The following is a 26,626-nucleotide window of genomic DNA, read 5'->3' on the forward strand; positions in this document are numbered from 1 at the left end:
GAGGCTTTGTTTTTCTCTCAGCGGTCCGTCGTCTGTGCTCCAATAACTTTCGTTCTCTGCTTTTCCCAGTATTTTCACCCCATCGCCTATTTCCTTGTTTAAAATCTCAACTAAAAAAAAAACAAAAAAACAAAAAAAACATTTCCTTCTCTGTTCTTATTCTTTGTTCTCATTCGTTTATTCGTTCTTATTCGTTCGTTCGTTCTTCGACCACGTGTTTCTCCCCAATTTCCCCAGATAGTTTTCACTGTTATTAACCTTAAAATGTTTACACTTTCCCCTCAAGTTCTGTATTCCGTCGTATATTATAACACCTTTTTCTTCTTCTTCTTCTTTAAAAGGCTGCTTTCGACTTGCTCACCAAATCTATTCATCCCCAAAAAAAATTCCTTCTCTTACAGTGCCTCTTTTCTACATTCCCTAAACTCTCCTGCACTCCATCCTCCCTCCAGCGTCCTTAAACGTATTTTTGACTTGAAGGTCACAAGAAACTCATTTTGCAATAAATGTTAGTTTCCCATTAATCGTACAATTTCTAAAATACAATCTCACCCCTCCCCTCCAAATCTTCCCCATCACCCCTCCCCTCCAAATCTTCCCCATCACCCATCCCTTTCAAATCTTCCCCCTTTCCCCTCCCCTCCTAATCCTCCCCATCACCCATCCCTTTCAAATCTCCCCCTTTGCCCCTTCCCTCCTAAACTCCCCCCACACCCCTCCCCTCCAAAACTCCCCCTCGCCCCTACCCTGCTAGACTCCCCCCTCCCCCCTCCCCTCCAAATCTCCCCCATATCCCATCCCTTTCAAATCCCTCCCCTTGTCCCTTCCCTCCTAAACTCCCCCCTCGCCCCTCCCCTTCAAATCTCCTCACCCTCATTTCTTCTCAATTTCCCCCCTCTCACTCCCCCTCCTCGAAGCGTCCTCCCCGCTTCTTCCCCCTTCCAACTCTCACCTCCATCTCCCCCAACCTTCTGCCTCGCTCTTCCCCCTCCTCAAATAACACCTCATTGTGCCTCACCCAATCACCATTAAACCTTTTGTCCGCCCCATCCTTCCCTTTCTCCGAGCTATTCTGAAATCTCTGACACACCTTCTACAGCTCTCCCTACCTCTTCCACATCTTACCCTACCCCTCCTCCCCACTGTTCTGTATCCGATGCTCCCCCTTCCTCTTCATTAACGGTATGGACCTCAAACATCCGGGGCCTTCGTTCAAAATTAACTGATCTCTCCATACAGGTTGCTTCTGTCAAACCAGACGTGATCTGCTTAACAGAAACTTTCCTCCTTCATGATGTCTCTGATTCCTTAGTATCTCTCCCGGGTTACTCCCTCCTCCGGTATGATAGACCTGAGCCTCGTCCTGGAGGTGGGGTTGCTATCTTTATCAAAAACTCTCTTCCTCACTCGCCCTGCACTGCACTCTCTCCACCTCACCCCCAGGAATACCTCTGGCTACGCCTTCCCCTTCGCTCCCACTTCTTGTTCATATGTGTGTTGTACCGTCCACCAAACAGTGATGACTCCATCTACATCTCGCTGTCTGATAATATGGACCAACTTCTATCTACTCATCCCAACTCTCTCTCTTCCTCATATGTGGTGATTTCAATTGTCACCATACCAGTTGGCTGGGTGTGGGTACCGCTCTCACCAGCCATGGCTCCTCAGCAAAGGACTTCTGCGACTCACTGGGACTGACACAATCTGTCAATTTCCCGACCCGGATCTCAGTCAACGGAGCATTTTCTCTTCTGGACTTGGTTATGACTAACTTCCCTGAAAATGTCTGCTGCTCTTCTTCTGCTCCAATGGGCTCATCTGATCATGTGCTTGTTAAAGTGGACATCTCTCTGACCATTCTCAGGGAGCCTGCTCAGCGTCGACGAGTCTAGCATTTCACTCAGGCCAACTGGCACGGTCTTCAAGCAGCCATCAATCATCTGGACTGGTCTCCCATCTCTACCACCTCTGACATCAACTCATCCTGGGAATTCTTCCAAAGTAAATTGTTCTCTCTCATGCACAGATTTATCCCATCTCGTCTTCAGTTGTCATACCCTTCCTCCCGTCCATGGTACATGGAATCTTGTGGTGAGGCTGTTGCCCAGAAACAACTTGCCTTCGTCTCCTGGAAAACAAATCCAACGGAAGGAAATCTCATTTCCTTTCACAAAGCCCGAAACAAGTGTGTGTCCACCGTCAGGAGAGCCAGGAAACAATATCTCTCCATTCTCAAGACCGAACTCTCTTATCTGTCTCCCTCTTCGAAATCCTGGTGGCGTCTGGTCAAATCTGTTTCTGGTGTTTTTTCCCCCTCCATCCCCTCCCTTACCTCAAACAGCTACACAGCTGACTCCGCACGTGAAAAAGCTGAATGCCTCAACTCTGTGTTTGCCTCTAAATCTTGTGTCCCAAACCCATCCCTCTCTGGACCCACCGTACCCAGTCGTACCCAGCTGCTCCTGGACTCCGTGTCCTTTCCTCCTGACAAGGTGGAAAAGTTTCTGTCAACCCTCGACTCTGATTCTGCAACTGGACCTGATGGCATCAGCCCACGGGGTCCTAAAATCCTGTTCTTCCGCTCTTTCACTCCCTCTCTCTGTTCTCTTCACCCTCTCTTTTGCTCAAGGTCAACTGCCATCTGCTTGGAAATCAGCCAACATCACCGCTTTGCACAAAAAAGGTGCAAAAACAGATCCTAGCAACTACAGACCAATCAGCCTTCTCCCAATTATCAGCAAAGTCATGGAATCCATCATTGCTTCGGACATGAAATCCTTCCTTAACTCCAATGGCTTGATCTCTGATCATCAATTTGGTTTCAGACCAGGTCACTCTACTCTGGACATGCTGCTTCTGCTGTCTCAACAATGGATGGAGGTCCTCAATGCCAAACAGGAAATTAGAGCTGTCTCCCTCGACATATCACGTGCCTTCGATACGGTCTGGCACCCCGCTCTGCTCACCAAACCTCTCCTCCTTTGGTATCCATGGAAATCTCAACGCATGGCTGGCGGACTTCGTCTCTAGTCGTAGTCAACGTGTGGCCCTGAATGGGTTTCTCTCATCTCCTCTTCCTGTTCAGGCTGGAGTTCCCCAAGGCAGTGTTCTGGGCCCTGTGCTTTTTCTGGTCTTCATCAATGATCTCTCTGACTCTCTTGAAAATCCTCTCTATCTCTTTGCTGATGACTCCACTCTCTGCCGCTCCATTCCTCATCCCTCAGATCGGCAGTCTGCAGCCTCCTCACTCTCTGCAGACCTGGACAAAATCACAGACTGGGCAAACAAGTGGAACATGTCTTTCAATCCTGACAAATCTCACACTCTTACGATGTCTCTCTGAAAAGACCGACTGGACAACCCTCCCATCTACTTTCTGAATAATCCTCTCCACGAAGTTCTGTCACTCAAGCTTTTGGGTCTCACTATCTACCATGATATTTCCTGGGAAAACCACATTTCCAAGCTGGCCTCCAAAGCCAGTCGCCGACTGGGCATCCTCCGTCGTGCGAAGTCCTTCCTTGGCACACCTGAGCTCCTCACCACATGCAAGGCTTTCATCCACAGCTCAATGGAGTACTGCTCTCCCCTCTGGGCTGGTGCTCCTGCCTCACACCTAGCTCGTCTTCACGCTGTTGAAACCAAAGCGTTCAGAATCATTGGAATCTCCCGCGATGACGCTATCTCCGAGGGCCTTTCACTTATTCACCGCAGGCAGGTTGGTGGTCTTTCTACCGACTCCTCTCCGGCCTTGCTCCCCCAGCTCTCTCTGGGCTCTGTCCCCCAAATATTCCTACAGGTCGCACATGATCTGCCTGCAACCCTCTTATGGTTAAACTGCCAAAATCAAGACTCTCTGCTCACCTTCACTCCTTCATTCCTCTTTTCTCCCGCCTCTGGAACAAACTCCCTCACTCTCTTCAATCCCACCCCTCCCTCCAGGTCTTTAAAACGGCTGTTCACCACCATCTCTTATCTTCCCCAATCCAAAACCTTGATCTTTTCTACCCCCGCTAATTTCACCCCAAATCCACTTTTTTGAGGTGACTTTTGACTTCTTTCCTGGAAGTCCTTGGTGTCCTTGCGTTTTATACCTATCCTGCCTCCCCCCAGGCCCTCTCCCTCCCACACATCTCCCGATGTCCCTGCTCTCAAATGTTGTGCTTGTGTGCTTCCTCCCCTTCTCTCCCCATCTTGTCCACCGCTCCCCTTTTTATATACTTCGTTTGCTTGTTTGTTTGATTTGTTTGTTTGATAAATGTTAGCTCTTCCATGAGCCTCGACTCTGTATACAAAAAAAAAAAAAAAATAGTGTGCAAATTTTGAATTGCACACGAGCGGAGACAGGCAGCCAGTGTAAAGATTCAAGAAGCGGAGTAACATGGTCAGACTTCTTCGCCTTACAGACAAGACGAGCGGCAGAGTTTTGAACCTTTTGTAACTTATCCAAGAGAAACGGAGGGCAGCCAGCATACAAAGAATTACAATAGTCTAGCCTTGAGAGGACAAGGGCACAGACCAGAGTTAGAGCAGCTTGAGGGGTAAGAAAGTGGCGAATGGATGCGATCTTTCGCAGCTGAAAGTATGCTGATTTGCAAGTTTGAAGTACTTGCTTGGAAAATGTCATGTTACAGTCGAAAACCACACCAAGGTTCTTGACCGAGGAAACAAAGTTTACATCGGTTTCACCAACATGAATAGTGGTAGGAAGTGAACATCGTAGAGGACATCTGTGCGATCTTACAATCATAGACTGTTTTAGCATCGTTCAGCTGAAGTTTGTTTTGGGTCATCCACGCCTTCACGTCGGCAATACAGCCTTCTAACACTTCAACAGTGGGCACGATTTGTTGAATCGTGCTTCCTTTGTACAGCTGATTGTCGTCCGCAAAGGCGTGGTGATCAACTGAATGTCTGGCAACAAGATCAAATAGAGGCTGAGTGTACAAAAGAAAGAGGATAGGTCCCAGGACTGAGCCCTGGGGAACGCCAAAGGAAAGCGGAGAAGGGGCTGATTTCTGGCCATTGACAACAACTGTTTGCACTCTATCAGTAAGATAGGACATCAGCCAAGAAAGAAGAGTACCAGTTATACCAAATGTGATTTCAAGACGACGAATGAAGACACTATGGTCAATCGTGTCAAAGGCGGCAGACAAGTCCAAAAGAGCAAGAACGGAAACGTTACCACAGTCAAGAGAGGTCAGAAGATCATTGGTTATTCTTAGGAGATCAGTCTCGGTGCTATGGCCTGGTCTATATGCTGACTGGTGAGAATTGAAAAGATTATTTGAAACTAGAAGGTCATTCATCTGTGATAGCACAATTCTTTCTGTGATCTTTGACAGGAAAGACAGGTTGGAGATAGGACGGTAATTTTTCATGTCGTTAAGGTCAAGGGTGGGCTTTTTAAGAAGTGGTTTAACAAGAGCTTGTTTAAAGAGAAGCGGAAATGAACCCGTAGTCAGAGAATCATTGATAACTGCAGTAATAAATGGGAGGAGGGTGTCCAAACACTCAATAAACAAATCGGTGGGAAGGGGGTCAAGATCACATGTTTTTGTGTTTGACTTGAGGATTGTACATTTGACAATTTCCTCAGTAACAGGAGTAAACGAACTAAGAGGTCGTCCGTGAAAGCAGTGTTCAGCATCATCGAAGGAAAGGAGTGACTGCTTGTCAAGATTGTTTCTTATTGACTGAATTTTATTGTGAAAGAAATGCAGGAAGCGTTGGGGTAGTTCGTTTTGAGGAAATACAGTGGGAAGAACGGATTTATTTTTGGTGGCAAACAGGGGTTGGTAATGCTGAACAGTTGCTTGCAGGAGGAGCTCCGAGTAATCGGATCAGAAATATATGACGTTTTTGCTTTCAGAATGATTTTTATGACGAGTCTTTTAGCTATGTTATACAATTGTTTATGGACTGTGAGGCCAGTCTTCAGCCACTGTCTCTGGGCACGTCGTCGTTCCTTTTTGGCAGCCCTGAACCCGGGCCCCCGGACCCTGCCCCGGGCCCCCCGCCTCAGTTGAGTTGAGTCAGAGCCCCTGTGAGAGTCAGAGCCAGCGAGAGCCAGAGAGTCAGTCAGAGTCGCCCAGCCCCCGAACGAGTCTGAGTGCTTGAATTGAGTTGCTTGTTATAGCCTCTCTGTACACGAATTCCCCGTGCCCTGTGCCTTGCGCTCTGCGGCTGTGTTGATCGCGCTTGTGGAGACGATCCATCCCGGAGCCACCTACGCCGACGATCCTCCGGCCTGGGCTTCCTGCATATGTGCCGTGACCACCAGAGGGCCACGCCGGGCGAACTGTCCCGGAGCGACCGACGGCAAGGCGCGTTTGGCGCACGAACTTCCTTCCTTCTTTTTCCCGCGTGAGTGAGTGGGCCCTTTGTCTGGAAATAAGTTAAGACTGTTTAAGTGCCTGCTCTGTGTCTCTTCGGATCATTGTGCATAAATAATAAACCGTGTTCTTCCTCTTATTTGATCGTTCACCGTCATTTCACAATTGGCCTAGCATCGCACGAACAGAACCACTCAAATCGGGTTCAATAAAAGGTAACGGCACGAGTCACGTGATACGCACACCGCTCGGGCGTATTGGATTAGCGTGGCTTGTGCGAGGTCCGGTCCCCGTTTTCGTGGCAGTGTGGGTCAAAGGTACGTGCGGCATCAACCTGATACCCTTTTCCACGCTCGCTGCGGAAGTGGTGACTCAGCCTCGTGGACATGAAGACCCGATGGGAAAAATGGGTTTAAACCCCCCCCCCCCCCCCTTTGTAACGTCGACGGGCTTCGGGAGCTCCGCAACAATATATATATATAAATAATAATTAATACAAATAAATAGATATATCACCTAGACTCCGAGAGGTATGCACACTCGCCTCTAGGCTGTCTAGCCTGGGTTTGAATCCCGACGCAGCTATAAACTGCCATCATGGTGTTTCACAGACAGGGTGATTCAATGTGTGCACCATCCACGAAGAGACGTCAAACCGGAGGTTCATCTGCCAGCATGATTTGGGGGAGATTAAAGATCTCGCTGTGCCTTTCACGAACAGTAGGTAAGTTATCGCCGGTACACTGAACGGATTAGAAAGTCCTGCCCAAATCACCGGCAATCAAACGCTAGGCCTGTTCAACCGGTACATGAAAGACTTGGCCAAAAATGTTCCCCAGCCAAACCCACAGGTTGGGAATAATTGGGGCCGTTAAAGAAACATTATTTCTCTACTCTGTGTGTATTTGTAGGTATACATAGGGTTTCTGAATAATATTTATTTATAAACTTTTATATCGAAAATCTGTACTATCTTGTCGTTCTGCATCATGCCATAATAAAGCTGCATCATGCCATAATTGATGACGTGCAATCATTCAATCACATGGTAATGCCATCTGTTCGGTATTAGTAACACTCAACAGCTTCCCGCTCTCTCTTTCTGCTATTTAATTAATTACCCTGAACTCTTGAAGGCTGTTCACATTTTTTGAGACGCCCTGTATTTATATTATACCCACTCCCTACGGGAGTGGCAGAAGGTGTCATGTTATTGCACGTTTTGGGGCATGTAGATTACAGTAGATCTAGGATCGGGTCTGTTAGTCTGTGGTGGACGAGATAAGCATAGAATGCCTCAAGAATGTCGTGTTTCCTCCAGATTTATTTCAGTTTCATGTTAAACAGCAGTAGCGACTGTTTAAAAGGGTAATCATATGTGTTTGTGGTTTATGATATGTTTTACTTCTGGTATGAGTATGACTCATATGTATCCGGTATGGTATGAGTTTTACGTCCTCTGCAATTCATTCATTCATTCATTCATTCATATATGAGTGCTCCATGAAACAGCACGATAAGCTATTTATACACGTGAACACGGCATTTGTACAAGGAGGAAAAACCCTTTGGAGTTCGGGGAGGGGGGTATTATTAGTGTTAATATTGTTTTGTAATAATATTAATATTATGCTATAATCATTAGTGTTGTTATTACCCTCGCCAGAGGAGAGGGTATTGCATTTGAGTCCGTTTGTTTGTTACTTGCCTGAAAAGATTCCGGCAAGTATGTTGATGGTTGGTTTGTCTGTCTGTTTGTCTGTCTGTGCGCAGCACTACGTCTACACCATTGCACGTAGAATCGCCAAACTTTACACACATATTTATCTTGCACTGGAATAGACTGTGCCCAATTGATGATGTCATCAGTCACGTGGTTCGGCCGCCATCTTGGAAAAACCGAAAAACTTTGCACCTCAATATCTCCGAAAGTGCTGAATAGAAAAAATTGAGACATGGCTCATTGTAAAGAACTCTCCATGGGGAATAAAATATGTTAATGATGATGTCATAGGTGCGTCCATTATGACGTCATAATTCGACAAGTACAAAACTTCATCCGATCAAGATGAAATTTCTTGCGCATAATCCAGGAATAAATTAGTTTCGATAATGATGACAAAATAGATGATAGTAAACAAATAATGATGACGTCATCGGTCACGTGGTTCGGCCGCCATATTTGTCCAAAATGGCCGATAAAAAAAGTATATTCCGGCAAGTCCTCGGTCTCTGACAGATTTTTCACCTGTCTGTTTGTCTGTCTGTCTGTGCACAGTACTACGTCTACACCGTTGCATGTAGAATCGCCAAACTTTACACACATATTTGTCTTGCCCTGGAATAGACTGTGCCCAATTGATGACGTCATCGGTCACGTGGTTCGGTCGCTATTTTGGAAAAAACGAAAAACTTTGCACCTCTATATCTCCGAAAGTGCTGAATGGAAAAAATTGAAACATGGCTCATTGTAAAGAACTCTCCATGGGGAATAAAATATGTCAATGATGAAGGCGTCAGGAAGGGCATCCGGCCATAAAAACCATTGCCTCAAACAGGGAACCATGATTGTCATGGGGCCCGCAAGGCTAACCCCCGCTCTAGTGGGGAAAAATGGCCTTAAAACGATCATTCATTCATTCATATTCAATGATGATGTCATTGGTGCCTCAATTATGACGTCATAATTCGACAAGTACAAAACTTCATCCGATCAAGATGCAATTTCTTGAGCGTCATATCGGCATAAACTGGTGGAGAAAAAAATGATGATGACGTCATCGGTCACGTGGTTCGGCCGCCATCTTCGAAAAATCGAAAAACTTTGCACCTCTATATCTCCGAAAGTGCTGAATAGAAAAAATTGAGACATAGCTCATTGTAAAGAACTCTCCATGGGGAATAAAATACGTTAATGATGATGTCATAGGTGCCTCCATTATGACGTCATAATTCAACAAGTACAAAACTTCATCCTATCAAGATGAAATTTCTTGAGCGGCAGCGCCGTGCATAAACTGGTGATATGTCAGCATAAACTGGTGTCGGCATAAACTGGTGGAGAAAAATAAATAATGATGACGTCATCGATCACAAGGTTCGGCCGCCATATTTGTTTTAACACAAAAGCCTTAAAAACAAATGAAAATACATCCTGGCGAGGGTTTGCAATCTCTGATTGCTCTTTTTCTTGTTACTTTTGTTATTAGAAGTGGTCTTGGAAAAACGTCACAATAAGCTATCAGAACATGGATATACACCTTAACACAGATTTTGCCCAAGACGGGAACCACACCCTTGGGGAAGGGGGCAAATGAAGTCGCTACATCCTCCATTGTGTGTCCTGCTGTCCAGTTTGGTTGAGATAGATCAGTAACGATCGAATGTATTGCGGTCAGACAGACAAAGGCAGACACCAAATTGTGTATTTTAGTTTGATGATAACTCTTCAGGACTCTTCTTTAAACAGGACAACTTTGATCCAATTTTGATCCATGATGCATTCTATATTTTAATCTGTTAACTCTGTACTGCTTAAATTTCCTTATGTCTGGACTAAACACTGAAGTGAAAACAGCAAAACAGACATGAGTGTTTAAACGGTAAGGAAGTAATTTAATGTTTTAATAATATTTGGATCCAGACCCGTCCCACTTCTGACTTCACCATCACCCCCTTCCTCTGCTGTCTGTTCCAACAGACTAATTCCCCACCCAAACCAAGCACTTCCTAACTCAAATCAAAACAACCATGGCTTCCTCCACCCACTTGGGGTTAGAAAGGGTTAGGAATACCGGGATGGAGATGGAAAACGAGTGCACCACTCCCACGAAAAGTCCAACATGGTTAGTGTCTCAAATAGCCTATCCTAATAAAACTCCTGCTGCCTTGCTTCATACGCGAACCCAGTTTCAAACACTTTAAAGACGTCCTTCAGTCCGCTTAATGCACGGCGCTGACTGTGACGCAGATCACATCCTTGTCAGAACCAAACTGTGCTTTAACCCCAAAACTCTCCATTATATATTGCAAACCTAGACGTCAACCACAGGCTAATATGTCACTCATGAGTGATCCAGCTGATCAGTCATGCTTCCAGCAGCTATTAGCGGAACTATCAGCAGCCTCAAAGATCTCAGATTCTGACGATCCGGACATTGCTGGGAACAAGCTCAAGAAAAACTACCGAAAACTACCCCCCGCCTCCCCCCATCAACCTCGTAACATAGTGGGAAGGTTCACGATCAATGATTTCTCACGATCAATCACTCACGATCAATGATTTCTCATGATGAATCACTCACCATCAGTGATTTCCCCGTTCTGCAGCGTTCGTTTAAAAATGCTTTTTGGAATATGTTGAGTTGGACCCTGTTCACATGTTATATCCGAAGCCACATATCTGTTCACAGAAATTCTGGCAATCAGCGGGTCCCCGCTTTGTCCAGTACACTCAAAGTGACTCGTCGTCTTTCCATTTAGCTGGATCATTACTGAAGGTAATAACAGCAGGATCAGAGCTTTGAGTGGGACGAGAATGTTGTCTTTCAGGCAAATACGGTATGTTTTTTTCATCCAGGCCAAGTTCATTAGCAACGCCATCATCAGCACAGACGGGTAAAATGGTTCGATCCACCGCAGTCACTGCTGCATCATCATGCAACAATCTAAACCCAAAATTAGTCAATTTGGGTATTTTACAAAGCAAACTTTTTTCACTTGCTTGCTTTTCTTTTTGTTTCTTGCATTTAGCAGAACCACTTTCCATCTTCCGGAACGTCTCTACAATGGAGGCCAGAAGGTGGTATTAGCCAAAGCATCACTTCCTGCAGTGTGCCTTTATCGTATATTTATATCATCGTATATTTATTTCGTCGTATATTTATTTCGTTGTATATTTATTTCGACGGATATTAATTTTGTTGTATATTTATTTCGTCGTATATTTATTTCGTCGTATATTTATTTCGTCGTATATTAATTTGGTCGTATATTTATTTCGTCGTATATTTATTTCGTCGTATATTAATTTCGTTGTAATTAATTTTGTCATATATTAATTTTGTCATATATTTATTTCGTTGCATATTAATTTGGTCGTATATTTATTTCGTCATATATTAATTTCGTTGTATACTAATTTTGTCATATTTAATTTTGTCATATATTTATTTCGTTGTATATTTATTTTGTCGTATATTTATTTTGTCGTATATTTATTTCGTCGTATATTTATTTCGTTGTATATTTATTTCGTCGTATATTTATTTCGTCATATATTAATTTTGTCATATATTAATTTTGTCATATATTAATTGTCGTATATTTATTTTGTCGTATATTTATTTCATCATATATTTATGTGTCGTGCATTTATTTTGTCGTATATATATTTTGTCGTATATTAATTTTGTCATATATTAATTTTGTCGTATATTTATTTTGTCGTATATTAATTTTGTCGTATATTAATTTTGTCGTATATTTATTTTGTCGTATATTAATTTTATTGTATATTTATTTTGTCGTATATTTATTTTGTATATTTATTTTGTCGTATATTTGCTTTTGGCCATGTGTCTGTGTCGATGTCAATTAATCAAGTGAAGCAAAGAAAAAAATTTGCTCCATTATCATAATATTCAGCCTACTGTAAAAACCAATTATATGTCGCTCGTGGTTGCGTGATTGCGTCATTTCAACTTGCCATGTCACATCAAGAAAACACTTGCCATGTCACAACGTTTTGCCTCACAACCACAGATCTACATCAACAATTTCGTCGTATTGCTTGCTTTTCTCGTATTTCAATAGTGGCTATGAAGCGTATTTCAATACGTCGTATTTCAATGCCAAACAGGAAATTAGAGCTGTCTCCCTCGACATATCACGTGCCTTCGACACGGTCTGGCACCCCGCTCTGCTCACCAAACTCTCCTCCTTTGGTATCCATGGAAATCTCCACGCATGGCTGGCGGACGTCCTCTCTAGTCGTCGTCAACGTGTGGCCCTGAATGGGTTTCTCTCATCTCCTCTTCCTGTTCAGGCTGGAGTTCCCCAAGGCAGTGTTCTGGGCCCTGTGCTTTTTCTGGTCTTCATCAATGATCTCTCTGACTCTCTCGAAAATCCTCTCTATCTCTTTGCTGATGACTCCACTGTCTGCCGCTCCATTCCTCTTCCCTCAGATCGGCAGTCTGCTGCCTCCTCACTCTCTGAAGACCTGGACAAAATCACAGACTGGTCAAACAAGTGGAACATGTCTTTCAATCCTGACAAATCTCACACTCTTACTATGTCTCTCCGAATAGATCGACTGGACAACCCTCCCATCTACTTTCTCAACAATCCTCTCCAAGAAGTTCTGTCGCTCAAGATTTTGGGTCTCACTATCTGCCATGATCTTTCTTGGGAAAACCACATTTCCAAGCTGGCCTCCAAAGCCAGTCGCCGACTGGGCATCCTCCGTCGTGCGAAGTCCTTCCTCGGCACACCTGAGCTCCTCACCACATACAAGGCTTTCATCCGCAGCTCAATGGAATACTGTTCTCCCCTATGGGCCGGTGCTCCTGCCTCACACCTAGCTCGGCTTCACGCTGTTGAAACCAAAGCTTTCAGAATTATTGGAATCTCCCGTGATGAAGCTATCTCTGAGGGCCTTTCACTCACTCACCGCAGGCAGGTAGGTGGTCTTTCTGTCTTCTACCGACTCCTCTCCGGCCTTGCACCCCCAGCTCTCTCTGTGCTCTGTCCCCCAAATATTCCTACAGGTCGCACAAGATCTGCCAGCAACCCTCTGATGGTTAAACTGCCGAAATCTCGGCTCTCTGCTCACCTTCACTCTTTCATTCCTCTTTTCTCCCGCCTCTGGAACAAACTCCCTCACTCCCTTCAATCCCACTCCTCCCTCCAGGTCTTTAAAACAGCTGTTCACCACCATCTCTTATCTTCCCCCATCCAAAACCTTGATCTTTTCTACCCCCGCTAATTCACCCCAGATCCACCTTGTTTGAAATTCCAACTTCTTTCCTGGAAGTCCTGGCAATGTCCATATGTTTTATACCTCTCCCACCGCCCCCTTCCCATGCCCCCCCCCCCCCAAAGCCCTCGCCCTCTCTCAGATCTCTCGATGTCTCCATGTCTCTCGGTCCCTGCTCTCAAATGTTGTGTTTGTGTCCTTCCCCCTCTCTCCCCATCTTGTCTACCGCTCCCGATGTTATATGTTTTATGTGTCGGTTTGTCTTTCTGTGTGATTAATGTTCGCTCTTTCACGAGCCTCGATCTTGTATACAAAAAAAAAACAAACAAAAAAACAAGTAGAACGGCACTCGGTAGAGCGCATACCTCTGACAAGCTGAACAGTTTGGGTTTTGTTTCCTACCGATAGGCTGAATTTCCATCCAGATCTGAACCAAAATCTAACCGGCTTGTATTTGTCACCTACACAACTCATCCACCTAATTTTGTTATGACCCGTCCACAACCTTTTGAAATATAATGCTATATATCGTTTTTGGCCCTATCTTTTAATGATGACGAATCACTTTAAAAATTAAAGCATTCTCGTGTCTGGATCCGGATCTTCCCCAGAATCAAATGAATTTGTCGTTGTCCAACACCCAACCTGTTCACCAAGTTTAGTCTGAATCCATCCATATTTTTTGAGACGTCCTGCTCACAGCCAAAAACATCGAAACAGACAGACAAACATGGGTGAAAACATGTCCTCCATCCACCTTATGTGGAAGAGGTAGTAATTTGATACAGAGGACTCTTTTCATTATCTGGGCTCAAATCTTTCCCACGATCTGTCATTCAACCCTGAAATTAAAAACAGGATTGGCAAGGACGAATCAACGTTAAGACGCCTGACTGATTGTGTGTGGAGGAATCAACACCTGGCATTGACAAGAAAGATATCTGTGTATTGGTGTACTATGTACTTTGCACTATGGCTGTGAATTCTGGACAATGTATGCAAAACAAGAAATGCATCTCAATGGCTTCCACGTCCAATGCCTCAGGAAACTCAGGCATCACCTGGAATGATAAACTTCCAAACATCCAGATCCTGCAGCTTGTGAAAATGTACACCATTTACACCACTTTCCAGTATCGCAGACTCCAATGCGTGGACCAAATCCTTCAGATGGAAGACCTCAGGTTCCCAAAGTCCATTCTCTTTGGTCAGCTAAAATATCATTCTCGTCCTGTCGGAATAAGGAAGCTCAGATGGAAGGAAAAGCTCAAGACCAATCTTGCTAGTTTTAACATCTTATATCAAGATTGGGAGTTCCTTGCATAAAACTGGAATGCTTGGAAGTGCACCTGTAAGGATGGTGCTGAATTTGCAGAACAACAGCAACTGAAAGCCTACAATTAACAAGCATTCTGAGTATTGCGCTGCAATACATGTCCCCTAGTGGCAGTCTGTCGTCCGGAAAACTGTTGGGGAAATTACACGTATTGCACTGTGTGAATTATATAATTACCAACTCATGGTCTGAGGTAACTCGGCTAAAAATTATCCGATTTGCACCAAATAAAGTTAATGAATGGTTGCACAGGCCCCTACTTCTCACTAAAAGGGGAAAAATAATGTAAATCGGAGTTAAAATAAGCCCGCAGGGTCGCTCCGTTCAGCAGCCTGCACGTATTGCACTGTGTGAATTATATAATTACCAACTCACAGTCTGAGGTAACTCGGCTAAAAATTTTCTGATATGCACCAAATAAAGTTCATGAATGGTTGCACAGACCCCTACTTCTCACTAAAAGGGGAAAAATAATGTAAATCGGAGTTAAAATAAGCCCGCAAGGTCGCTCCGTGGAGTAGCCTGCACGTATTGCACTGTGTGAATTATATAATTACCAACTCGCAGTCTGAGGTAACTCGGCTAAAAATTATCCAATTTGCACCAAATAAAGTTTATGAATGGTTGCACAGACCCCTACTTCTCACTAAAAGAGGAAAAAGAATGTAAATCGGAGTTAAAATAAGCCCGCAAGGTCGCTCCGTGGAGTAGCCTGCACGTATTGCACTGTGTGAATTATATAATTACCAACTCACACTCTGAGGTAACTCGGCTAAAAAATATCCAATTTGCACCAAATAAAGTTTATGAATGGTTGCACAGACCCCTACTGCTCACTAAAAGTGGAAACAGAATGTAAATTGGAGTTAAAACAAGGAATATTGACAGCTTTGACTTACCGCACTCCAAATTATAGTCCGGAAAACTGTTGGGGAAATTACCAAAGTTCAAAAGTGCCATAACTTTGTCAAAAATGATTGAAACGTCGTGAAGTTCGAACTTGATCTGTAACTTATCATGACGAAACCATGTACCAAGTTTGAAATCATTAGCATTAAGAGTTTAGGAAAAAAAAGTCCAGAAAACTGTTCTTTGCGTGACGGACTGACGGACTGATGGACTGACGGACGGACTGACGGACTGACGGACGGAGGGACGGAGTGCAAACCTATAGTTCCCTCCGGTGTACACCGGTAGGGGACTAATAAAGGAAGGAAAGGATAGGAGCCACACAGAACCCGACATAACTTCTAAGTGCATGGGCCTGTCAAGTCTGCTGTCTGACATTCAGAGCATGAATTGTCCCAATTGGTCACCTGATAGCTAAACACAAGTGATCAGCGTGAACCTCATTGTCTACATAGACGGATGGAGAAGGCCACTCTATGCTAATGAAACCTTTTACTATGATATTACAACGATTTAACTTGGTCTTTAAGTCAGTCTATTTTCAAGTTCAAAAAGGTCACATGGGTCAGAAGACCTCTGGGTCAGTATTTACACTTTTGACATGGAATAGGGAAAAATAATTTTATCATTCCAGAACGTCAGTGAAATCACTGATAGTAAGGGACGTTCCAAGATCAATACCTCTCTTATTGCTGAGCGAGCTACGTCCTCGATGCATCTCGCTGTGGAGTAGAACATGCAGGTCGTGCTGCCAGTTGTCCGGCTCAATGTACTGCACGAGGTTCTCTAGCGTGTTAAATGCTGAGAGTGTCTCCGATAGAACTTCCAACGTCTGTGAAATTTCCCATTCCGCACCAACATCCTTGTTTGCAACTCCCGATTCCGCAGACAGGGATGGTTCCAGCGGCATGGTAGGTCCGGCGGATCCAGCCGAGAATGTTGCCATTTTTGAAACACTTTGACCCACAACAACATCAGCTCTTTGTTTATTCTCATTGACTTCTGTTGCAACGGGCAGGGTTCCCGGCGGAAATGCTGCTCCAGCAGGTGGCTTAGGCCAATCTTCAAATCCGCTGGAACCCACACTGGTGCCAATAGGGATGTGGAGTCCACTTTTGCTCGAGGCATCAGGCCAAGTAGCAATCGGAGACTCATGTGCAGTCCCTATAGGCAGGCTCCTCATCGGGACCATAGCAGATCCTCTGGGCATGGTGCCAATTGGGAGCAATGATTCCTAAAAAGGCAGAAAAAGTTCAAATATTGAAGTCTCTCGGGCTCAGGGAAAGAGCTTACACATAAATCATGTACAGGACAAGAGCATCTGAATGAATTGACAAGTAAATTGGAAAAAAAAACATTTGCAGACAATGGATAAATCAACACAATAATATGGGACTCGAACCATGAGCATCATCGGAGGGTGTACTTAAACGGTATCGCAAAACAGGCCAATCAGAAATCAAAGCTGTTATTCTTTTCTCCAAGATCGAGGCTTATTGAAGAGCAAGGTGACTGAGGGTATGAACTGACAATAGGGCAGTGGGTCAACAGTTGGTCTCAATAAAAAAGAGAACGAAGGAACAGAAAAAGAGGAGAAAAAGGCTGGAAGGAAACACTGCAACCTCCAAGTACAAGGGTTGGGTTAGGACGTGTACATAAAACAGAGAGGTCACCAACCTGTCTGCAATGTGATTTAAACTTTAAAGCATATATATATATATATACTAGTGGGGTCACCCGTGGGAATCCCACGGGCATGGACGTGTGTGACATTTGGACATATTGAGTTAGATGCTGCACCTGCACATTCAGTTTTACAAAATGGTAACTGGCAATTTATCAGATCCACAAATGATGTAATCGACACAATTTATTTACTTCTGATAACATGTGAATGCATGTACGTGCACAAGGGAAATACAGTTTGAAATGTGTAATTACATCTCATGTAAAATGTGACTTCAAGAGCTCAAATCCTCTCCCTCCCCACCCACATCACGCACACTGCACCGGGGAGTGGGTCACACATGGGGAAGAGTGGGTCACACACGCGGTGGAGAGTGGGTAACACATGTGGGAGAGAGTGGGTCACACACGTGGGGGAGATTGGGTCACAAATGCGGGGGAGATTGGGTCACACACACGGGGGAGAGTGGGTCACACACACGGGGGAGAGTGTCACGCACACGGTGGAGGGTGGGTCACATACGGGAGAGAGTGGGTCACACACGAGGCAGAGTGGGGGTCACTTTACTCCTCCCCCTCATTCTTTTCCAACTCCTCCTCACTCCTCTACCCCTCCCCCAGTGTCCTCTCCCTCGACCTCAGTCTCCTCTCCCCCTACCTCAGTCTCCTCTCCCCCTCCCCCAGTATCCTATCCTCTCCCCCTCCCACAGTCTCCTCTCCCCTCCCCCAGTTTCCTCTCCTCCTGCTCAGTCTCCTCTCCTCCTCCCGCAGTCTCCTCTCCCCCTCCTCGGTCTCCTCTCCGCCTCCCGCAGTCTCCTCCCCTCCTCCCCCAGTCTCCTCTCCCCGTTCCCCAGTCTCCTCTCCCCCTCCCCCAGTCTCCTCTCCCCCTCCCCCAGTCTCCTCTCAACCCTCCCCCAGTCTCCTCTCCTCCTCCCCCAGTCTCCTCTCCCCCTCGTCAGTCTCCTCTCCCCCTCCTTAGTCTCCTCTCCTACTACCCCAGTCTCCTCTCCCCCTCCCCAATCTCCTCTCCCCATCCTCAGTCTCCTCTCCTACTCCCCCAGTCTCCTCTCCCCTCATCAATCTCCTCTCCCCCTCCCCCAGTCTCCTCTCCCCTCCTCAGTCCCCTCTCCTCCTCCTCCTCCTCCTCCTCCTCACCCCTCCCACAGTCCCCTCTCCCCCTCGTCAGTCTCCTCTCCTACTTCACCAGTCTCCTCTCCCCCTCCTCAGTCTCCTCTCCTCCTCCCCCAGTCTCCTCTCCCCCTCCTCAGTCTCCTCTCCCCCTCCCCCAGTCTCCTCTCCTCCTCAGTCTCCTCTCCTCCTCCTCCTCCTCCTCAGTCTCCTCTCCTCCTCCCGCACTATCCTCCCCTCCTCTCCTCCTCCCCCAGTCTCCTCTCCCCGTTCCCCAGTCTCCTCTCCCCCTCCCCCAGTCTCCTCTCCCCTCCCCCAGTTTCCTCTCCTCCTCCTCAGTCTCCTCTCCTCCTCCCGCAGTCTCCTCTCCCCCTCCTCGGTCTCCTCTCCTCCTCCCGCAGTCTCCTCCCCTCCTCCCCCAGTCTCCTCTCCCCCGCCTCAGTCTCCTCTCCCCCTCCCCCAGTGTCCTCTCCTCCTCCTCAGTCTCCTCTCCTCCTCCTCAGTCTCCTCTCCTCCTCCTCCTCCTCAGTCTCCTCTCCTCCTCCCCCAGTCGCCTCTCCCCGTTCCCCAGTATCCTCTCCCCCTCCCCCAGTTTCCTCTCCTCCTCCTCAGTCACCTCTCCTCCTCCTCAGTCTCCTCTCCTCCTCCCGCAGTCTCCTCTCCTCCTCCTCAGTCTCCTCTCCTCCTCCCGCAGTCTCCTCTCCCCCTCCTCGGTCTCCTCTCCTCCTCCCGCAGTCCCCTCTCCTCCTCCCCCAGTCTCCTCTCCCCGTTCCCCAGTCTCCTCTCCCCCTCCCCCAGCCGCCTATCCCCTGGGAAAACCAATGTTACTCTTTTCGTTACAGCATACAAAATGACATTTTAAAAATTAAATATTTCAAATAAACTTATTTTTAGTGTACGTTGACATCTATCTATAATTCCAGTAATCTCTGTGTGTATGTATGTTTGTTTGTCTGTGACCGCTGTTTCTTGACAACCACGGGTCCGATATACTTTAAACTTGCCAGGTATATTGCTGGGGACCCGAGGATGTGCCTTTTCAAGGTTTCATATTAATCGGACAAGTAGTTACCGAGCTATGTCCAAAAAACGATTCAACCAATCAGAGAGCAGCGAGCTATCACGTGTGCCCAACGTGCCGAACAGACTCTGCCTCGGACGGCACATTTGAGAGCGTATTCATTTATTTCACGTTGGCAAACTATGTTGGCGTTAAACTATGTTTTAAAACTAATTAAAACTAATTTGCGATTCTTTCGCTTTCCTGCGCGTTTGTGCACGCTATGGCGATTTCTTTACCAAACTCCGCAAGCCGTTCGCTTTGGACCAAACCATTTCATGTAAATAGAGGGGGGGGGGGGGGATTGTCACCGTACTCGCAAGCCGTTCGCTTTGGACCAAACCATTTCATGTAAATAGAGGGGGGGGATTGTCACCGTACTCGCAAGCCGTTCGCTTTGGACCAAACCATTTCATGTAAATAGAGGGGGGGGGGGGATTGTCACCGTACTCGCAAGCCGTTCGCTTTGGACCAAACCATTTCATGTAAATAGAGGGGGGGGGGGGATATAATTTTAGATATATATATAGTACGGGCATGCCCTAGTCTATCTATAATTCCAGTAATCTCTGTGTGTATGTTTGTATGTTTGTATGTCTGTGACCGCTGTTTCTCGACAACCACGGGTCCGATATACTTTAAACTTGCCAGGTATATTGCTGGGGACCCGAGGATGTGCCTTTTCAAGGTTTCATATTAATCGGACAAGTAGTTACCGAGCTATGTCCAAAAAACGATTCAACCAATCAGAGAGCAGCGAGCTATCACGTGTGCCGAACGTGGCGAACAGACTCTGCCTCGGACGGCACATTTGAGAGCGTATTCATTTATTTCACGTTGGCAAACTATGTTGCCGCTATGTTGGCGTTAAACGATGTTTTAAAACTAATTAAAACTAATTTGCGATTCTTTCGCTTTCCTGCGCGTTTGTGCATGCTATGGCGATTTCTTTACCAAACTCCGCAAGCCGTTCGCTTTGGACCAAACCATTTCATGTAAATAGAGGGGGGGGATTGTCACCGTACTCGCAAGCCGTTCGCTTTGGACCAAACCATTTCATGTAAATAGAGGGGGGGGATATAATTTTAGATATAGATATAGTACGGGCATGCCCTAGTAACTTATAAAATACAAAGGAAAAAATATCTCTCGGCAATCTCCCGTCTGTGTTTATTTATTTATTTCACACATGTGAAATGAAGTTTGTTTATTAATCCTGGATGTGAACACGATTCAGCCTTGAAAACTCGTGGAAAAAAACAAAACATCGATGGTGTGGGAGCTGTGCTCACACGATAAAGCCAGACAAAATGGACGACACAGGAACGAAGTTTCACCGAGCTATTTATTTTAGCTCAATACGAAAGAACTCAAAAGCACTGAATCAGCCCATCGAACGGGCGGCAATTTATAAGGCAAACTCAACACACAAAAAGCCGCGCCTCTCAGGCGGGGCGTGGTATGCAAATAGGTAAGCCACGCCTCTCAACGGGGCGTGATATGCAAGACAAGTGTTCGCCCGGGAAAGGCAAGTCTGGACACGCCCGGGCGAGTCCGGACAAGTGACCGCTCGCCGGTTGCGTCAGAGGCCGGTGCAAGGTAATTGTGCCATGCTTCCGGTAACCGCTACAATGGAATGAATGGCGTGTTCAAACAAGATTACCTTTGGATGAATGAAATTGGAAACGAAGAAATATCTGTCGGCAATTTCGAATGAAGCGCTGCCCCTCTCCCCACATTGTTGACTTTTTTGTGACGACAATCATCAAACGGAAAAGTAATATATTTTAACGGAAAAGAAAAAGCGAATTTTTTATATGTTTCGGCATCTTCCCGTCTGAGTTATTTGGGCGGTGTATGATACACCGTGCCGCAAATTTTTAATATATCTCGGCAATCTCCCGTCTGTTATTTGGTTTAGTTATTTGTGTTATATATATATACTAGCGTTTGTTTGTTTGAAATACAGTTTGTTTGAAATAAATCACAAATATCAGAAGAAAGTTTTTAAAATTTAGAACTATTCTCACTCAGAGTTAAACATCACCGTAATATTATGCGGTTGCTTCAACGTTTTCGCTGAATTATATGTCATTCCCATCGACACGGGCATGTATTCCTATTAACGTTATGTAAAGTACATAAATTGTGTGGATTACATCATTTGTGGATGTGATCAATTGCCAGTAACCATTTTATATAACTGAATGTGCAGGCGCAGCATCGAACTCAATATGTCGAAATGTCACACACATCCATGCCCGTGGGATTCCCACGGGCATGGATGTGTGTGACGAATTTTAAATATATGTCGACTGTTATTTTAGGCGGTGTATTTCCGTTTATCATCATGGTGTAGCGGTTACCGCTGGATGCACACAATCGCCTTGCACCGGCCAGAACACGGCCAGACGCGCCTCTCCCGGGCATGCCCGGACTCACTGTTCCCGGGCACGCCCGAACCTCCCGGGCACGCCCGCTCTCGCCTTTCCAGGGCTCGCCCAGAGCGTCCGGGCATGCCCGCTATCGCCTTTTCAGGGCTCGCCCAGAGCGTCCGGGCATGCCCGCTATCGCCTTTCCAGGGCTCGCCCAGAGCGTCCGGGCATGCCCGCTATCGCCTTTCCAGGTCTCGCCCAGAGCGCCCGTGCATGCCCGCTCTCGCTTTTCCAGTGCTCGTCCAGAGCGCCCGGGCACGCCCAGCCTCGACTTGCCAGGCCGCAGCCAAACACGCCCGGGCAGGTCCAGACTCGCCTTTCCAAGGCTCGCCCTTGACACCCGGGCATGCCCGGTATAGCTTTTGCCGGGCAAACTTCCCGACATAAATGTGTATATATATTGCTGCCCGATAAACGGGCTTGTGAGAATACCTGAGCTGTTTTGTTTCAATAAAGCAACTCGGACGAATTCCGTCTTTGGTCGCGTCAATTCTTTCGACTCGCGTTGGAGCGCAGTTCCTTCATTGGTGACCTACCGACATGGATACGGCAGTGACGCTTAAACTGCCTACCTTCTGGGAGGCTCACGCGGCTGTTTGGTTCACTCAGGCGGACTCTCAGTTCGCCCTGCGAGGCATCACCGCGGACGACACCCGCTTCCACCATGTTGTGGCGGCGCTCGGTTCCACCACTGCGGCCCGCGCCTTGAGCCTCCTCGAGCACCCGCCGGCTGCTGACAAATACGACGCGCTGAAGACACTCCTCCTCGACGCTTTCGCCCTCTCACCGGCAGCACGCGCACGGCGCCTGCTCGCTCTGCCCGAGCTCGGCGACACGCGCCCGTCCGAGCGCATGGACTATATGCTCTCGTTGCTCGGTGAGCACTCTCCGGATTTTCTGTTCCGCGAGCTGTTCCTTCGCCAGCTGCCTCACCCGGTACGCCTCGCCCTGGCTGGCACGTTGATCACGGATTCCCGCGCCCTCGCCAGGGAAGCCGATAAGATCTCCTCGGCGGGCCAGCACATCGGCGCGGTTACCTGGAGCCCGCCGCCATACGAGGCGACGCCCACGACACCCGAGCGCCCTGCGCGGTTGGAGGCCGAACTGCCGGTGCAACTGGCGGCCGCCACGCCGCACCGCCCGCTTCCGACACGACGGCCGGGGCCTCCACCTGACCGGGCGTGGTGTTATTACCACGCCAGGTTCGGACACAAGGCTCGGACGTGCCGGCCCCCGTGCACTTTCGGCAGGTCGGGAAACGGCCGGGCCGGCGTTCATTCCCAGCCATGAGCGCCGGCCACTCGGGCAACTTGCTGTTTATTCGGGACAGAGCATCGAGGCGGCGTTTCCTGTGTGACACCGGCGCCCAACTGAGCGTCATACCCGCCTCCGAGCAGGACAGGCGGGACGCCGTTTGCGGCCCCTCTTTGGTCGCTGCTAATGGCTCGGCCATACGCACTTTCGGCCCACGCGTCGTCACCCTCTGCTTCGGCAGCCAGCGTTTTCAATGGACTTTTGTGACCGCCTGCGTCCCCATGGCTTTGCTGGGCGCCGACTTCCTCTGCACGCACGGGCTGCTGGTCGACGTCAAACGTCGTCGCCTTGTCAACGCCGAGACCTTCAGCTCCCTGGCGTGCACGATGAGCAGCTCCGCGCCGACCGAACTGCCGTGCGCCCTCCCGGCAGCGAACGAGTTCACTCGCCTGCTCGCGGAATTCCCGGCCCTCACGCGGCCGACGTTTTCGGCCGTCGTGGTGCGGCACGGGATCGAGCACCACATACCCACTACGGGCCCGCCGGTCTACGCCAGGGCCCGCCGCCTCGATCCGGCCAAGCTCGCCGTGGCGAAGGCCGAGTTCGACGCGTTGGAGCACCTCGGCATCGTGCGGCGCTCCGATAGCGCGTGGGCCTCGCCACTGCACATCGTGCCAAAGCCGGGGGGTGGATGGCGCCCGTGTGGCGACTACCGCCGTCTCAACCACGCTACCACCCCCGACAGGTACCCGATCCCGCATATTCAGGACTTTCCGCCCGTTTGGCGGGACGGGTCATCTTTTCGAAAATTGACCTGATACGGGGCTACCACCAGGTACCTGTCCGGGCGGCCGACGTCCCGAAGACAGCCGTCATCACGCTGCTCGGCCTGTTCGAATTTTTGCGGATGCCGTTTGGCCTCAAGAACGCGGCCCAGGCGTTCCAGCGCTTGATGGACGGCGTGCTGCGCGACCTGCCGTTTCTTTTCGTCTATCTGGACGATATCCTCGTCGCCAGCACGTCCCGCGCCGAGCACCTCCTCCACCTCCGAACACTGTTCGGTCGCCTCAGCGAGCACGGCTTAATTGTCAACCCGGTCAAATGCCACTTCGGCGCGACGACCGTTGACTTTTTGGGCCACCGCATCACCAAGACCGGGGCCGTGCCGCTGCCGACCAAGGTCGAGGCCATCACCACGTTCCCGCGTCCCCGTTCCATCAAGGCCCTCCAAGAGTTCCTCGGCATGGTGAAATTTTATCACCGATTCGTGCCCCGCGCTGCTCAGCTCATGCGGCCCCTTTACGAGGCCCTCCGGGGCAAGCCGGCCAAGCATTACATTGTTTGGTCCGCGGCCATGGACGCGGCCTTCGCCAGCGCCAAACGGGCCCTCGCCGACGCAACGCTGCTGGCTCACCCGGTGCTCAACGCGCCCATCGCCCTCACTACGGACGCCTCCAACTACGCGGTGGGCGCCGTCCATGAGCAATGGGTGGACGGGGTTTGGCAGCCACTCGCTTTTTTCAGCTGGCAACTCCGGCCGAATGAGTTAAACTACAGCACGTTCGACCGCGAGCTGCTCGGGCTATTCCTGGCCGTTCGCCATTTCCGACACCTCCTGGAGGGCCGCCCGTTCACGGCTTTCGTCGACCACAAGCCGTTGGTCTACGCAATGGCTAAGGTCATGGAGCCGTGGTCGGCCCGCCAGCAGCGCCACCTCGCCGCCGTGTCGGAGTTCACCACGGACATCCGGCACGTCGCCGGCAAAGACAACGCCGTGGCCGACTGTCTTTCTCGGGCCAGCGCGAACGCGGTCCACCTCGGCGTGGACTTCGCGCTCATGGCGGCCGACCAGACCACCGACGCCTCGGTGCAGGCACTCCGTGCGGTGGACACGGGCCTCCGCCTGGCCGACATTCCCTTCGCGGGCACCGTCCTGCTCTGCGACGTCTCCCAGGGCCAGCCTCGCCCCATCGTGCCCGTTTCCTGGCAGCGCCGCATCTTCGCCTCCATCCACGGCCTTTCTCACCCGGGCCGGAAAGCTTCTCAGAAGCTGGTGTCGGCGCGTTTCATCTGGCACGGCCTTCGACGAAACATCCGCGACTGGGCCAACGCCTGCACGGCCTGCCAGCGGGTCAAGGTCCACCGCCACACCCAGGCCCCGCTGGCACCTTTCGCCGTGCCTGAACGGCGTTTCGACCACGTCCACGTGGACCTGGTGGGTCCCCTGCCCCCCTTGCGTGGGTTCACCCACCTGCTCACCATGGTGGACAGGACCACCAGGTGGCCGGAGGCCGTGCCCCTCGCCTCCACCACCACCGCCGACGTGGCGCAGGCGTTCATCGCCACCTGGGTCGCGCGCTTCGGCGCACCAGCGGACATCTCGTCCGACCGCGGCCCACAGTTCACGTCTGAGCTTTGGGGCGCGGTCGCCCGTTCGTTGGGGGTCACGCTGCACTGCACCACGGCCTACCACCCCCAAGCCAACGGGTTGTGCGAGCGGTTTCACCGCTCCATGAAGGCCGCACTCATGGCCGGCCTTCAGGACGACGGTTGGGCCGACCGGCTGCCGTGGGTCCTTTTGGGCCTTCGCACGGCCCCCAAGGAAGACCTCCAGGCGTCCGCCGCCGAGCTCGTCTACGGCCAGCCGCTCCGCGTCCCGGGCGAATTCGTGCCCGACGCTACCAGTCCCTGGTCCGCCGCTCGCCAGCGCTCGGACCTCCAGGAGGCCGCCCGACGATTTGCCCCCATGCCGACGTCCCGCCACGGTGGCCCCCAGTCCTACGTCCCCCCAGCGCTTCGCACAGCGGAGTACGTCTTTGTGCGTCATGACGCGCACTGGGGGCCACTCCGGCCGCCGTACGACGGGCCCTTCCGGGTCCTGCGACGGGGCGACAAGTCTTTCATCGTCGACTTCGGCGGCCAGCCGGACCGGATTTCTGTGGACCGCCTCAAACCAGCGCACATGGACGTCGACCGACCACCACGGTTGGCCCTTCCTCCGCGGCGAGGCCGCCCCCCGTCCACAGTTCCCCCCGCTCGACCACCCACCACCACGTCGGACCCCTCCCCACGACCCTCCAGGGGTCGCTTCGTCCGGGTCATCCGGACCCCCCTTAAATTGACCCTGCCGGTGCAGGTCGATTCTGGAGGGGCGTGTGTAGCGGTTACCGCTGGATGCACACAATCGCCTTGCACTGGCCAGAACACGGCCAGACGCGCCTCTCCCGGGCATGCCCGGACTCACTGTTCCCGGGCACGCCCGAACCTCCCGGGCACTCCCGGTCTCGTCTTTCCCGGGCATGCCCGCTCTCGCCTTTCCAGGGCTCGCCCAGAGCGTCCGGGCATGCCCGCTCTCGCTTTTCCAGTGCTCGTCCAGAGCGCCCGGGCACGCCCAGCCTCGACTTGCCAGGCCGCAGCCAAACACGCCCGGGCAGGTCCAGACTCGCCTTTCCAAGGCTCGCCCTTGACACACGGGCATGCCCGGTATAGCTTTTGCCGGGC

The 26,626-nt window shown here is 49.4% G+C and overlaps 1 protein-coding gene across 4 annotated transcripts in view; it reads right to left on the reverse strand.

Moving 5' to 3' along the window:
* Window positions 1–26,626, reverse strand: part of LOC137437664 (platelet-derived growth factor C) — a 108,639-nt gene that overhangs the window by 34,447 nt on the left and 47,566 nt on the right. For all 4 annotated transcript variants that reach the window (XM_068132152.2, XM_068132150.2, XM_078766118.1 and 1 more), the window contains one exon: window positions 16,244–16,796. In XM_068132152.2, coding sequence (XP_067988253.2) covers window positions 16,244–16,796 — 553 coding nt within the window. The remainder of the gene's footprint in view (window positions 1–16,243; window positions 16,797–26,626) is intronic.

Source organism: Myxine glutinosa, chromosome 12 (assembly GCF_964187855.1).
Source record: "Myxine glutinosa chromosome 12, kmMyxGlut1.1, whole genome shotgun sequence".
Taxonomy (NCBI): domain Eukaryota; kingdom Metazoa; phylum Chordata; class Myxini; order Myxiniformes; family Myxinidae; genus Myxine; species Myxine glutinosa.